This window comes from Procambarus clarkii, chromosome 1 (assembly GCF_040958095.1).
Source record: "Procambarus clarkii isolate CNS0578487 chromosome 1, FALCON_Pclarkii_2.0, whole genome shotgun sequence".
In the NCBI taxonomy this organism is placed as follows: Eukaryota; Metazoa; Arthropoda; class Malacostraca; order Decapoda; family Cambaridae; genus Procambarus; species Procambarus clarkii.
Window position 1 is genome coordinate 35,036,215 of NC_091150.1, and position 13,357 is coordinate 35,049,571.

Genomic DNA, 13,357 nt, shown 5'->3' on the forward strand with positions numbered 1-13,357 from the left:
CAGATGTGGGCAGGCGCTCAGGAGGGGGGTATAAGAGGTTGAGTCACAAGCGAGCAATAACAAAGACGGGTTTGTTTCCACTGACTAGTCAGGCTGGTGACCCCGTGGTCGCTCCCTCCACATGTTCACTACCACCTGTTGGTCACCTGTTCGCCAGCTGTGGTGTGTTCCCTCGTACTTGCTGGTCAGGTCCTTTGCTAACCATACAGGACTAGCCGGCGAGGGGTCACGGAGAACGCACAGGGGCCAAAGGCACATGCGTTTCCTGATCAAAGTCGATCTTACCATGTACTAATTCCTCTTTTATTTCTAGATTAATTTGTATTCTAGTAACTGAATCTAATATTCTATTCCTTATTTATATATAATATTTACTTTATACCCGATTACATCAGCTAATAATATATTTGGTAAAGAGATTCTCAAAGCAATTCTTATTCTTTAGCGTCACACTCCCTCTCTCTCCCCCTGGCATCCTGTACTCAGACTGTAAGCGTTCTCCCACACTTGGTCATCAAGGCTGTAACTTGCTGCGCTGAGCTACCTACAGGGTTCACTTACTAAGCCCATGCTATATAATACTGTTCATATATGTAAAAATATGTAAGCAGCTTATCAAGACTGTAACTTGCTTAGTTAAATGAATTTAGGAATTCATTTCCTGAGCAAGAAATCATCCAGAATGAGCCTTCCACCACCGCGTTTAGAATGGTTATTGGCTCCATCACCGCCCACAGGATAGATATGGGGTCCACCACCGCCCACAGGATAGGGATGGGGTCCACCACCGCCCACAGGATAGGGATGGGGTCCACCACCGCCCACAGGATAGGGGATGGATTGTTTAATATATAAACAAAACAGTAGCGCCCGTGTGACTTGGCGCCTACGACAGGTGCGAAAGGGAGAAAGTATACCCCCCTCCTTCCACTGCTTCTCACACGCACACCTGTGTACACCCCTGTACACACTAACCCCCCCACACCTGTGTACAGTACTCTGTCCATCATTACCTCACCTGATGTATCTAGGTATACGACCTTCAGACATAAATCCTCTTCTAACCAGGGTACGCCCACACTACACCCACACTCACACCTTTACACCCCGAAGCTCACACCCTAATAGGCCCTGTGAGCTCTCCAAGTCGCCACACGCCCACGGACTTATGCGTGTGGCGGCGTGGACCCCAGGCGTGGTGGACCCCAGGCGGGGACCCCAGGCGGGGGGCGGGTACAGTACAACCAGACCTGACTCACCTAACATGGACTCACCTCACAGATGGTGGGAGTGATCCATTAGTGGTTAAACACTCTGTGTGCAGGATTTCTCCCACCTCTCACTTCACCCGTCACCCGTCACCCCTGCCCAGTCACCCTCACCCTACCCAATATAGAGCCCAAACTGAGAACAAAGTAGCAGCATAGTCGTAAAACATTTAGGTATGTATTTACCAAAAATACATTAAGAACAGCTGTTCTGACCACAAAATACATCATAAACAGCTGTTCGTTGCCCAACAGCTGTTTGGCCATAAAGTCAACATAATAACCACGCTTAACGGCAAGAATCGAGATGGGATCCGACACTAAAAGGACAATACCAGCTTCATTCATCCTCCGTGCTCCCCACCGGCCGTGGTTGTGGTCATCACAAGTGTGTCAGACGTCGTGGAAGCCACCTCTATCTACAACATCTATTTGCCCGAAACGCATTGCGTAATAGTGGCTTTAGGCATTGTATGTACTAGCTCTATCTATATATCAATCCATTAATGTAACATCACTTGTATGTATATACCTTACCTGAATAAACATCTGAATCTGAATCTGAATCTAACACTAAACCCAGATTTCCCGAAGAATTCGAACGTCAGAATAGTTAACAGGTCGAACAAAGCGAGCAGGCGGAGGGGCATATAGAGCTAGAACTCCCTCGTAAGCACTGAGAGGTAAGTATAGTCTCTTGCTACGACGTCTGAGAGAGGAAATCGTAAGAGAACGCCCTCAGAGGGACGTAGCTGGTGGAATATAACAAAAACTGGTGTAGTGGTGGCCCTGGGAGGCACCGTACATGGCACTGGAAGGGGGGGAGTAGGGAGAACCCGCTCGACTTAACGAGAGAAAGTCATACTAGTAAAAAGAAACAAGCTGTGTGAGGTTTATCAACGTCAGACCACCAGGCACCTCCCCTTAACCCCTCTTACCCCCCCCCCCCTTCCTCCCTTCCCCCACCTAACCCTCTCCTAACACATGCAAGAAACCGATCTTATAACATTATTAATAAATATTTCAAAATATAAAACATTACTAATGTGGAAAAACATGGAAGTAAAGAATATATTTGTTAAAAATGTTGACCAAACTACACACTAGAAAGTGAAGGGACTACGACGTTTCGGTCTGTCCTGGACCATTCGTCGTCGACGGGCCGAAACGTCGTCGTCCCTTCACTTTCTAGTGTGTGGTTTGGTCAACATGTTTTAGTCGCGTTATTGTGACTCCTCGTCTGTTTATATTAATTATGTTTATTTAGAGAAAAGTACATTCATACAAAATAAGTTATAAACACAATGTTGGATTACTAGACAGAGCTGGTTTAGACTAAGCCTAAAGTCACTAATACGCACAGCGTTTCTGTAAGATCTGGAAAAAAATAAAAACACTAAGACTTAAAACTAATTGAGATCAAAACAATGAATTGAAATGAAGAAGAAAAAAGATGACAATAATTGCATGTTGAATAGAACAGCAGAAATTGCAACAGAACAACAGATAGTAATTTTAACTAAAACAGACGGACTAAAATTTTCGTAAAGTTTATACATGGCAGATACAGTTAAGTTTATACATCAGCAGTTTTACAAGTTAGTTATTAATCATTAATGTTTGATAATAGCAACACATTGATGGACATTTACGAGGTAAGGTAGGTTTCCGAGTTGATAAGGTAGTACTTAGTTTTACTCTTAAACTGGTTGAGAGAGGAACAGTCTTTGAAGTGATTGGGAAGGTCATTCCACATTCTGGGTCCCTTGATTTGCAGAACATTTCTAGTTTGGTTAAATCGCACTCTTGGAATATTAAATAAATATTTGTTTGTAGTGTGGTGCCCATGGGTCCTGTTTCAACACTACGAAGCGTTTAAGATCAGGATTAGCATTGTAACAGTGCAAGTGTATTTCACTGTTCTATGGTTGTAGTTGTGAGTTGAGTGTTAGATGTGCGTTTGAGCGTGTTCAGTAGGAGAGGGAGGAGTTGCTTGGGCAAGGTGCGGGACAAACCCCTGCCATCAGTGGATTCAAACAAGGAACCAATTGTCCACGACACCTTGGGCAAGGGCGTGGACACCAGGAGTCACTCAGAACTAGCCCCTCCGAGAGAGCACACCCAAAGAGTTCCTCCCCCAGTCACTCCACCCTGGTGGGTGCCAGTCTCTCTACGTCTCTGTACGTCTCTCCACCCTGGTGGGTGCCAGTCTCTCTACGTCTCTGTACGTCTCTCCACCCTGGTGGGTGCCAGTCTCTCCACGTCTCTGTACGTCTCTCCACCCTGGTGGGTGCCAGTCTCTCCACGTCTCTGTACGTCTCTCCACCCTGGTGGGTGCCAGTCTCTCCACGTCTCTGTACGTCTCTCCACCCTGGTGGGTGCCAGTCTCTCCACGTCTCTGTACGTCTCTCCACCCTGGTGGGTGCCAGTCTCTCCACGTCTCTGTACGTCTCTCCACCCTGGTGGGTGCCAGTCTCTCCACGTCTCTGTACGTCTCTCCACCCTGGTGGGTGCCAGTCTCTCCACGTCTCTACGTCTCTCCACCCTGGTGGGTGCCAGTCTCCCACTTTAGGGTGAACCCACCGTGGGTGAAGAATTCAGTAATGTGAGGTGAGATTGTCAGTAATGCATTGTCTTGACCGGTGTTTTGGTAGGCACTCTGTGTGTTGACAGAGTGTTTTAGTAAATATAGTGTGTAGTCTGAACCAGTAAGCAAGTATGGTACGTGTATGGGGTGTCAACTTAGTAAACGCAGGGTTTATTAAGCAGGGTTTTCCTGTCGCATTGCTTAGTGTGCGATCTTTGACGGAATGGTGGCTTCATTTAGATTACTATTACTAAGTATCTCTATCTCTTTCCCTTTCCATTCCTACTCCCACTCCTCCTCTCGTCCCCTTTACTCCCTCCCGATTCCCCGTTTTCTATTCTCTCCCCTCCGCTTCCCCGTTTTCTATCCATTCCACCTTTCCCTCATCACCTCCTCTTACTCTTCTTACTCTGTATTCCCTTCTCACCATCATTAAGGAGTAGACGTTACAGCATTACAGTTCAGAGTTTTATATATATATAGATAATACACTTGAGAAGATGTGCAGTAACTTGATATCTAACATGTATCAGAAAACTCTTTCCCGGTTTCCCGAACCCAGTCAGGGCTCCATGCCCCTTAGCATGTCCAGTACTATACCGCCAGACCACATTGACTGTTCAATTCCGTACAACAGAATTGAAAGTCGTCTGACCCTTAACCCAATTCCTGACAGCTCTCGGTGGCCATTTGGGCCCCAGATATATCATCAAATCACTTCATCATGCTGGGGACACGCGAGTATCATTTGTGCGTCAAGCTTGAATGGTCCCCCGAGCTAACATGCATCACAAAATGTATATCTAACATATTCAAAGATTTAAGTAAAGGGGCCGAATGCTACCTGGGGCTTGATGTGTTATTGTTATGATAGCTGATTTGTGTTGAATAATAAACATTTCGTAAATGAATAAGTAAGTTGAGTGATAACGTTTCGCATGAATGGGACTTTAAGACCGCTACTACAAATATTAATGATACACGTTGAAATGTCTATTACATGTGACACCGTGTGACTAACTCGGGCTTCTCTGTCCACAGTTCTGGGAGATCATCAGTGACGAGCACGGCATCGACCCCAACGGCGTATACCAGGGCGTGAGCCGGGACATCGAGGAGCTCCAGCTGGAGAGAATCAATGTTTACTTTAACGAAGGTTCTGGCTACCATCACTATGTCCCCCGCGCCATCCTTGTCGACCTCGAACCCGGCACCATGGACTCCGTCAAGGCCGGACCCTACGGACAGCTCTTCAAACCTGATAACTTTGTCTTCGGTAAGTTCTACCGGATGAGGGCTCAATTATCAACTCGTCATCTCGTGAACAAATCCACAAGGGTCGTGACGAGGATTCGAACCTGCGTCCGAGAGCATCCCAGACGCTGCCTTAATCGACTGAGATTATCCTTGTTTATTTGATGCATCACGTTATTAGGATTTCTGTGTGTCATCTCATGTTTTTTCTTAATTCTATGTGTAGTTAATCGTCCTGTGAGATATGAATATTAAATTAACTTATATCTAGCATGATCTATATTCTGTAATCCTTAATACAGAATTGGGTAGCAGTACACTGATGTGTTACCTAAGCTTTTTAATAAGAAAAGCTATTGCTTACATAAGTTCATGCGACAGTCCATGTGAACATACTCAAGACACCAAAGCACAATGGTTTTGGACACCCAACCCCACACATCCGTTCTGGCCCCGGGTAATACAATAGATGTGAGATCGCTGGATTGTTTCAAGCGCAGGCTTGACATGTATGCTTGAGTTTGGCTGGATATAAATGGGGCTGCCTCGTATGGACCAATAGGCGCTCTGTAGTTTTATATATGTTTTTATCCTTGTGTACACAATTAAGACAATGAAGCAAAATGGGCTTTAAGTACCTCAAGGCGAACTTTGAGGATTATAATAAATCATTTTACGATATTTCGTTGTTAATTATGTTTACGTTACTACAGGTCAGAGCGGCGCGGGGAACAACTGGGCCAAGGGTCACTACACAGAAGGAGCCGAGCTGGTAGACTCTGTTATGGATGTTGTGAGGAAGGAGGCGGAGAACTGCGACTGTCTACAAGGATTCCAGTTGGCACACTCCCTGGGCGGCGGCACCGGCTCGGGCATGGGCACCCTTCTCATCTCCAAGATCCGCGAGGAGTACCCAGACAGAATCATGAACACTTACTCCGTCGTACCATCCCCTAAGGTGAGGATTTGGCGATGAGGAATGAAGACCCCTCCCTCCCTTCCTTTCATATTTTTTTATCTCTCTCCCACCTCTTCCTCCTTTTCTGTATCTCTTCACTTCCTCTTTCTCTTTTCCTTTTTCATACTGTTTGCCTCTCCTCTTCTTCTCTTTATCTTTATTTTTGTTTGTTTATTGTGTGAATAATTCATGTTTCTTGTTGCCAGGTTTCCGACACTGTAGTAGAGCCCTACAATGCCACACTCTCCGTCCACCAACTGGTTGAGAACACCGACGAAACATACTGTATTGACAACGAAGCTCTCTACGACATCTGCTTCAGAACTCTCAAGCTCCAAAACCCAACCTATGGCGACTTGAACCATCTTGTCTCTCTCACCATGTCCGGCGTCACCACCTGCCTCAGATTCCCCGGCCAGCTGAATGCCGATCTTAGAAAGCTGGCTGTCAACATGGTACCCTTCCCTCGCCTCCACTTCTTCATGCCAGGATTCGCGCCTCTCACCGCCCGCAAGGCAGTCAGCTACAGGACCCTGAACGTACCGGAGCTCACCCAACAGATGTTCGACGCCAAGAACATGATGGCTGCCTGCGACCCTCGCCATGGACGATATCTCACCGTCGCTGCCATCTTCAGAGGCAAGATGTCCATGAAGGAAGTAGACGAACAGATGCTCAACATCCAGAACAAGAATACCCCGTACTTTGTCGAATGGATTCCCAACAACGTCAAGACAGCCGTGTGCGACATACCTCCTCGAGGTCTCAAGATGGCTTCCACTTTCATCGGTAACTCGACCGCTATCCAGGAGATCTTCAAACGCATCTCCGAGCAGTTCACGGCTATGTTCAGGCGCAAAGCTTTCCTCCATTGGTACACCGGCGAGGGCATGGACGAAATGGAATTCACAGAAGCCGAGTCCAACATGAACGATTTAGTGTCCGAGTACCAGCAGTATCAGGAGGCAACCATCGACGACGAAGAGGACTTCGAAGAAGAGGACGCTCAGGAAGAAACGGACTAAATGGTTGCTTAGCACCTATGGAAGCCACAGGAAAATCTTAAAAGCTCTCTGGTGGTCTTTAGGTATCAACAGACTCCCAAAAAAATTATTTCCAAATAAATTTGGACAGTGTGGGATATTTAAAGATCACTTAATGTGTTTTTAAAGGTCAAAAAATAATTCAAAAGATTGTAGGCAACTGGATTTTTTTTAAACACTGGTAATGTCTTTATAAAGTTTGAGATCAGTCTGAGATTTTAAAGCCTGCTCGAGAAGTTGTTTGATATCTGCAAAAGTCCTGCCACAGTCTTTTGAATATATAATTCCTTAATGGTGCTCTTCTTGGTCCTCGTCCAATCATGATGCAATATCAACGAAAACATATCTTGCAAGGTTGTTCGTTTGTACGCTGTCATTCACTTGTTGAAATGGAAGTTACGTCTTTGGACAGCCCTTGTCTTTCTTGCCCTTATTTTTACTGCCCTTGTCTTTCTTGCCCTTATCTTTACTGCCCTTGTCTTTCTTGTCTAAAATTACTTGTACTATCACAGTGAACCTTCTACGTTTCTCCTTGGAATCTCTCTCTCTCTCTCTCTCTCTCTCTCTCTCTCTCTCTCTCTCTCTCTCTCTCTCTCTCTCTCTCTCTCTCTCTCTCTCTGTGTTTCTACTTCAACAATATAACAATGGTTCCTGTCGCTGTTTCAATGCTGCCCAATAACAACTTGCAAATTAATGTAAACAAAAATATCATTGGGGTAAAAGTATTGATTCGTCAAGTAATTTGAAAAATCATAAGTTTATGAAAGAATATATATCAGATTTATCTAATAAATTATTTCACTTGGTGCTATTTCAAAGTAGACTTTTATATATATTGAACTCAGTAATTGGAGTTAAATTATCTGTCAATGCTTTAATGTAATAATATTGGTGTTAATGGCTAGTGTGAGTTAGACCGGTGTGTCATGTCACTGATGTGCCGAGTGTCTTAAGATGTCAGGTAGGCATTATATATGATGTCAGGTATCATGCATGATGTGAATTAAACAAGATTTCTAGCACGTCATATGTGATGTCACGTGTCATATGTGATGTTGCACATTTGTTGGGAGCTAGGTGATGTCACGTGTCACGTCTGATGTCACCTTGCTGTGCATTATGTCACGTGGTGTGTCACGTGTCAGACGGTGAAAGTCAGACAGCTTTCTTCTAATCGGTCCTGTGTTAGTAAATAAAGTGCCATGTAATTGGAGATTGTTCAATTGATCGGAAAAAAATAAAACAAATGAAACTACTTTCTTGTTGTTCCCTTTCTCCTGTTCCTGTTCCGGCGTCGTCCCCACCTCCCTCACACCTCACGTGAATACCTCACACTACTCTATACCTCCAAGGTTACTCCTCATGCCATCCTGTGGCGCAATGGTAGCACACTCGCCTATAACGTTGCTAACGATTTTGCCTGGGGTTCGAGCTCTGGCCAGAGAGGCTTGTTTTGAGCACCAGTCTATATGTAACTGTTCGACCCCTGCTTCACCCAGAAGTAATTAGGGACCTGATTGTAAACCTGCGAGCAAGTCGTGTTCCAGGGGAAACAAGCGTGGTAATGAACTGGTTCAACATTTCTCTTCTACTAGATAAAGGTCATTAATGTGACGAAGGTATAGAGTGGGTAGACTAGACCCCTCAACAGCAGGTCTGTTATCCGGAAATATCTAATACCGACAGTCATGACACGTATTAACAAGCTGACGTGTCTCCAACATACAGTAATGTGCTGTAGTTCATAGAGGTGGATAGGCTAGGACCTCTGCTTCCTGCTGGCATTATAAATAAGTTGATCAGTTCTCATTTAGATCTTGTGTGCCCTCTGAAGTCCTTTTGTGCTACCGCTCACAGGATGAGTATGGGGTGAACAACACACTTCCGCTCACAGGATGAGTATGGTGTGCACAACACACTACCATTCACAGGATGAGTATGGGGTGCACAACACACTATTGCTCACAGGATGAGTATGGGGTGCACAACACACTACCACTCACAGGATGAGTATGGGGTGCACAACAAACTACCACTCACAGGATGAGTATGGGGTGCACAACAAACTACCACTCACAGGATGAGTATGGGGTGCACAACAAACTACCGCTCACAGGACGAGTATGGGGTGCACAACAAACTACCGCTCACAGGATGAGTATGGGTGCACAACAAACTACCGCTCACAGGATGAGTATGGGGTGCACAACTACTACTCACAAGCTCAGTGCCAAACCATCCCTTATGCACTTCTGCCAACACATAGGTGACCTATAGTGCAACAGTCAGCGAAGTTGGTCCACAACTTCAAGGGGCCCTGGTTCGACTCCAATGCAGGAAGGGACGTTTGGACACGTTTCATTAAATACAATGACTTTGTTCACCATAACTGTTGTGGATTGCATCCTAAGAAAGATCAGCTGTTGGCCAAGGGGAAAGTCATTGTTGTTGTTGTTTTAGATTCAGCTACTGGGCAACAAAAAGCTCCGAGTAGCACGGGCTATGGTGAGCCCGTAGTGGACTTACCTGGTACTGGAGCCGGACTTCAGGGTAATGTCGATAAGCCTACCGTTCCCGATAATACATAACCAAGGTCTGGTAGTTGCTTATATTAATTATGTCCGTGTATATCTTCATACTCCATACCTTCATAAACAGTTTATTTTAAAGACATGCTCGCAGAGCTGACTTGAACAGTTGCCACGATGTTCCTTTACGTCATGGTGTTCCGGTTTGTCCCAATTCAATAGTGCCGATTTCTACTTTCTAATTGTGTTGTACGTCGGTATATGTACTATGGTCCTCACCCTTCTTATAAGTACTATCAAAACAGGAGGATGGGCTGAACTTTAAGTCTTGCTTTTGAAGGATTATTACATTCTGAGTCTTTGGATCACATCACTTTTGCCTGAACACAAACAAATCCACAGTAGCAGCCTTCAATCGCTCTCACAACAATGAATATATACATATTTGTCTCCAGGTATATTTCTGCGCGGACCCTAAGCCTCAAGCTGGCCTAGTTAGTGTTACTCAGTTCAGCTTTACTATGGCTGTGGATAATGAATATGCTAATTCAGTTGATACAAGATGGACGGTTATACTGTCTGCAGAAAAATGACCCCTGCGTCATAAGACCGATTTCTAGTTGATCTCTGATTAAATTAAAGGAACATTTCGTATAAAACTTATTCGACACATTAATGTCAAAGAATTAAGGACCAAATTTAACAGAATAACTGTTAATATTAATTAACTGATGACTGTATATTTGTTAACATAATTGTCATGGGCATATTTTGGCAAGTATCTAGTCTGCACGTCTTCGTGAGGCCAGTCGTCGGGCCTTATGGAGACCACCATGGTCATTTATCGAAAGCTTTTGCAAAATCTGTGTATATTACATCAATGTCTAGAAGTCAGCTGACCTTACATGACAACCCATAGACATGTGGCTCTTCAGGCATAATAATATGATGGTAGATGGAATAACTAGTGTGAATTTCATTTTGTCTCGGGTCTACTAACAAAAAATGTGTACTAAATGTTTATATCAAATTTAGCATTTTTTCAAGTTGAAGCCCTTTTATTGTTGTTAGTATTTAATAAATAACTACAACAAATATTGGATACTGAACTAGCAGCCTAATGAAAGATTAATAAATAACAGTATTACGGCAAATATTTTTTTTTTCAGATGGATTTGACAAGCCTAATAAGCAGCAAACCTTAGTGCATCCAATGGTTAACAGAGTCGTTATAAGTATCATGAAAAATAAAGAAATTTACTAAATATAGTTAATAAATATGTCAACAAGCACGCACAAGATGCCGTGCGGTATATCACGAGTTGGATATAAAACTGGATCATTATATTCCCAAACAATAACGCTTAAATATCAATTTCTTTTCAAATAAATATGATTATAAAACTATCAATTTCTTAGCTCATATACAAATTTCAATCTAACATGTTGAGAAAATAAATCAATACCTAAAACTATACAAAAAGAAGGGATCTAGTCTGCACGTCTTCATGAGGCGAGTCGTCGGGCCTTATGGAGACCCTGACGCCTCCCGACGCACTGGCGGCGTCGGGGGCAGGAAGGCTGCAGCTTGTGTTGCCTTTCACAGTCTATATACACAACTGCTGATCTGGGGCGCTCTCTCTATCTCTCAGGAGCCTAATATGGTCTAGTATCTTGTCTGACTTCCGCTCAAGTTTATGAATCACGCTCCATCACTTATTTGTATTTATTTATCAATTCATATGCATACAAAGATCACAATAAGTTGTGAAAGTACTTATTTTGGCGATGAAGTGCACATTCTTACAAAGATAATAGCTAGCTTAGCGTTTCGGGCAAGTCTGAAGGCTAACACAAACTTGGAATTTTTTAAAGTTACAAGACTAGACAACGCCGAGTGGCACTGTGCCATTGGTCTGGCATAACACAACATATTGAGTGGCACCATTTCAGAGACACTTTGAACAGTATAATTGAACCCATGATTATAATACATATTGAAATAAACATGTGTAAGAAGTTAAAATAAAAAAATAACTAGAAAATAAATGAAATCCTCATCAATTTTCCAAGTGGCACAATGACTGAACTTTAACATGTTCCAAGTCATCCATTTTTGGCGTTTATTGGCCACGCAGGAGCTGCTAAATGACACAAGGACACACCACATAAGAAAACAAATTTAAGACACCCCGTGTCTCAACTTATATGAGCCTCGTTTTATCTGGAAAGGTCATCAGTGAACACTTTCTAAGTTTTGTTTTGCGTGTATTACGCCCCCATATACTGTTACTGTTAACAGGTGTTAACAGTAACACCTTGCGGGTGTTACTGGCAAGGTTACACAGTCCCACATATATATATATATATATATATATATATATATATATATATATATATATATATATATATATATATATATATATATATATAAAGGTTTCTCATTTGAGAAACAAATGAACACAATTTCTTTCACTCTGATGCGTCTGTTCACATAGCACTAAATAGGTACCTAGGAGTTAGACAGCTGCTACGGGCTGTTTCCTGTGGATGTAATCACCTAGTTCTCACCTAGTTGTGCTTGCGGGGGTTGAGCTCTGGCTCTTTGGTCCCGCCTCTCAACCGTCAGTCAACAGGTGTACAGGTTCCTGAGCCTATTGGGCTCTATCATATCTACACTTGAAACTGTGTATGGAGTCAGCCTCCACCACATCACTTCCTAATGCATTCCATTTGTCAACCTCTCTGACACTAAAAAAGTTCTTTCTAATATCTCTGTGGCTCATTTGGACACTTAGTTTCCACCTGTGTCCCCTACGGCGTGTGCCCCTTGTGTTAAATAGCCTGTCTTTATCAACCCTGTAGATTCCCTTGAGAATCTTGAATGTGGTGATCATGTCTCCCCTAACGCAAGGATGTGTGTGAAGAACTCAACAAGAGATTCCAGGAGGTCTTCACAATAGAACAAGGAGAAGTTCCTGCACTAAATGAGGAGGGCGGCAAACCAAGCAATCTTGGGGGAATTTGACCTCACCAATGATGAAGTCAAAATGAATTTGTTGCAGCTGAATGTGACAAAGGCTGTTGGGCCGGCCAGAATCTCACCATGGATACTAAAAGAAGGTGCAGAAGCATTAAGTGTGCCACTCTCTATGGTGTATAACAGGTAACTGGAAACAGGAAACCTACCGGAAAGCTGGAAGACAGCTAATGAAGTCCCAATATACGAAAATGGTGACAGGCAAGAGGCACTGAACTACAGGCCAGTTTCCCTAACTTGTATACCATGCAAGGTGATGGAGAAGGACGTGAGGAAAAGGCTCGTAAAACATCTAGAGGGAAATCGTTTTGTGACACACCACCAACATGGGTTCAGAGATGGTAAATCGTGCCTCACAGGTTTAACAGAATTCTATGACCAAGCAATAAAAATTAGGCAAGAAAGAGAAGAGGGGACAGACTGCATTTTCTTGGACTGTCAGAAAGCCTTTGACACAGTACCCCATAAAACGCTGTTACAATAGTTGGAACAACAGGCAGGAGAAAAAGGTAAGGTGCTCCAGTGAATAAGGGAGTGTATCTAAGCAACAGGAAACAGCGAGTAACTGTGGGGGGGGGGGGGCGGATACATCAGAGTGGCGAGATGTCACCAGCGGAGTCCCACAGGGTTCTGTACTTGGACCAATCCTGTTATTAATATATGTAAATTATCTTCCAGA

At 43.7% G+C, this 13,357-nt stretch overlaps 1 protein-coding gene across 1 annotated transcript in view; it reads left to right on the top strand.

The window, feature by feature from the left end:
• LOC123766312 (tubulin beta-1 chain) overlaps positions 1–8,366 on the top strand; it is a 28,117-nt gene extending 19,751 nt beyond the window's left edge. The window contains exons 2-4 of the mRNA XM_045755412.2: positions 4,897–5,131; positions 5,823–6,067; positions 6,274–8,366. Coding sequence (XP_045611368.1) covers positions 4,897–5,131; positions 5,823–6,067; positions 6,274–7,092 — 1,299 coding nt within the window. The 3' untranslated portion in view covers positions 7,093–8,366. The remainder of the gene's footprint in view (positions 1–4,896; positions 5,132–5,822; positions 6,068–6,273) is intronic.
• Positions 8,367–13,357: the final 4,991 nt, after the last annotated feature.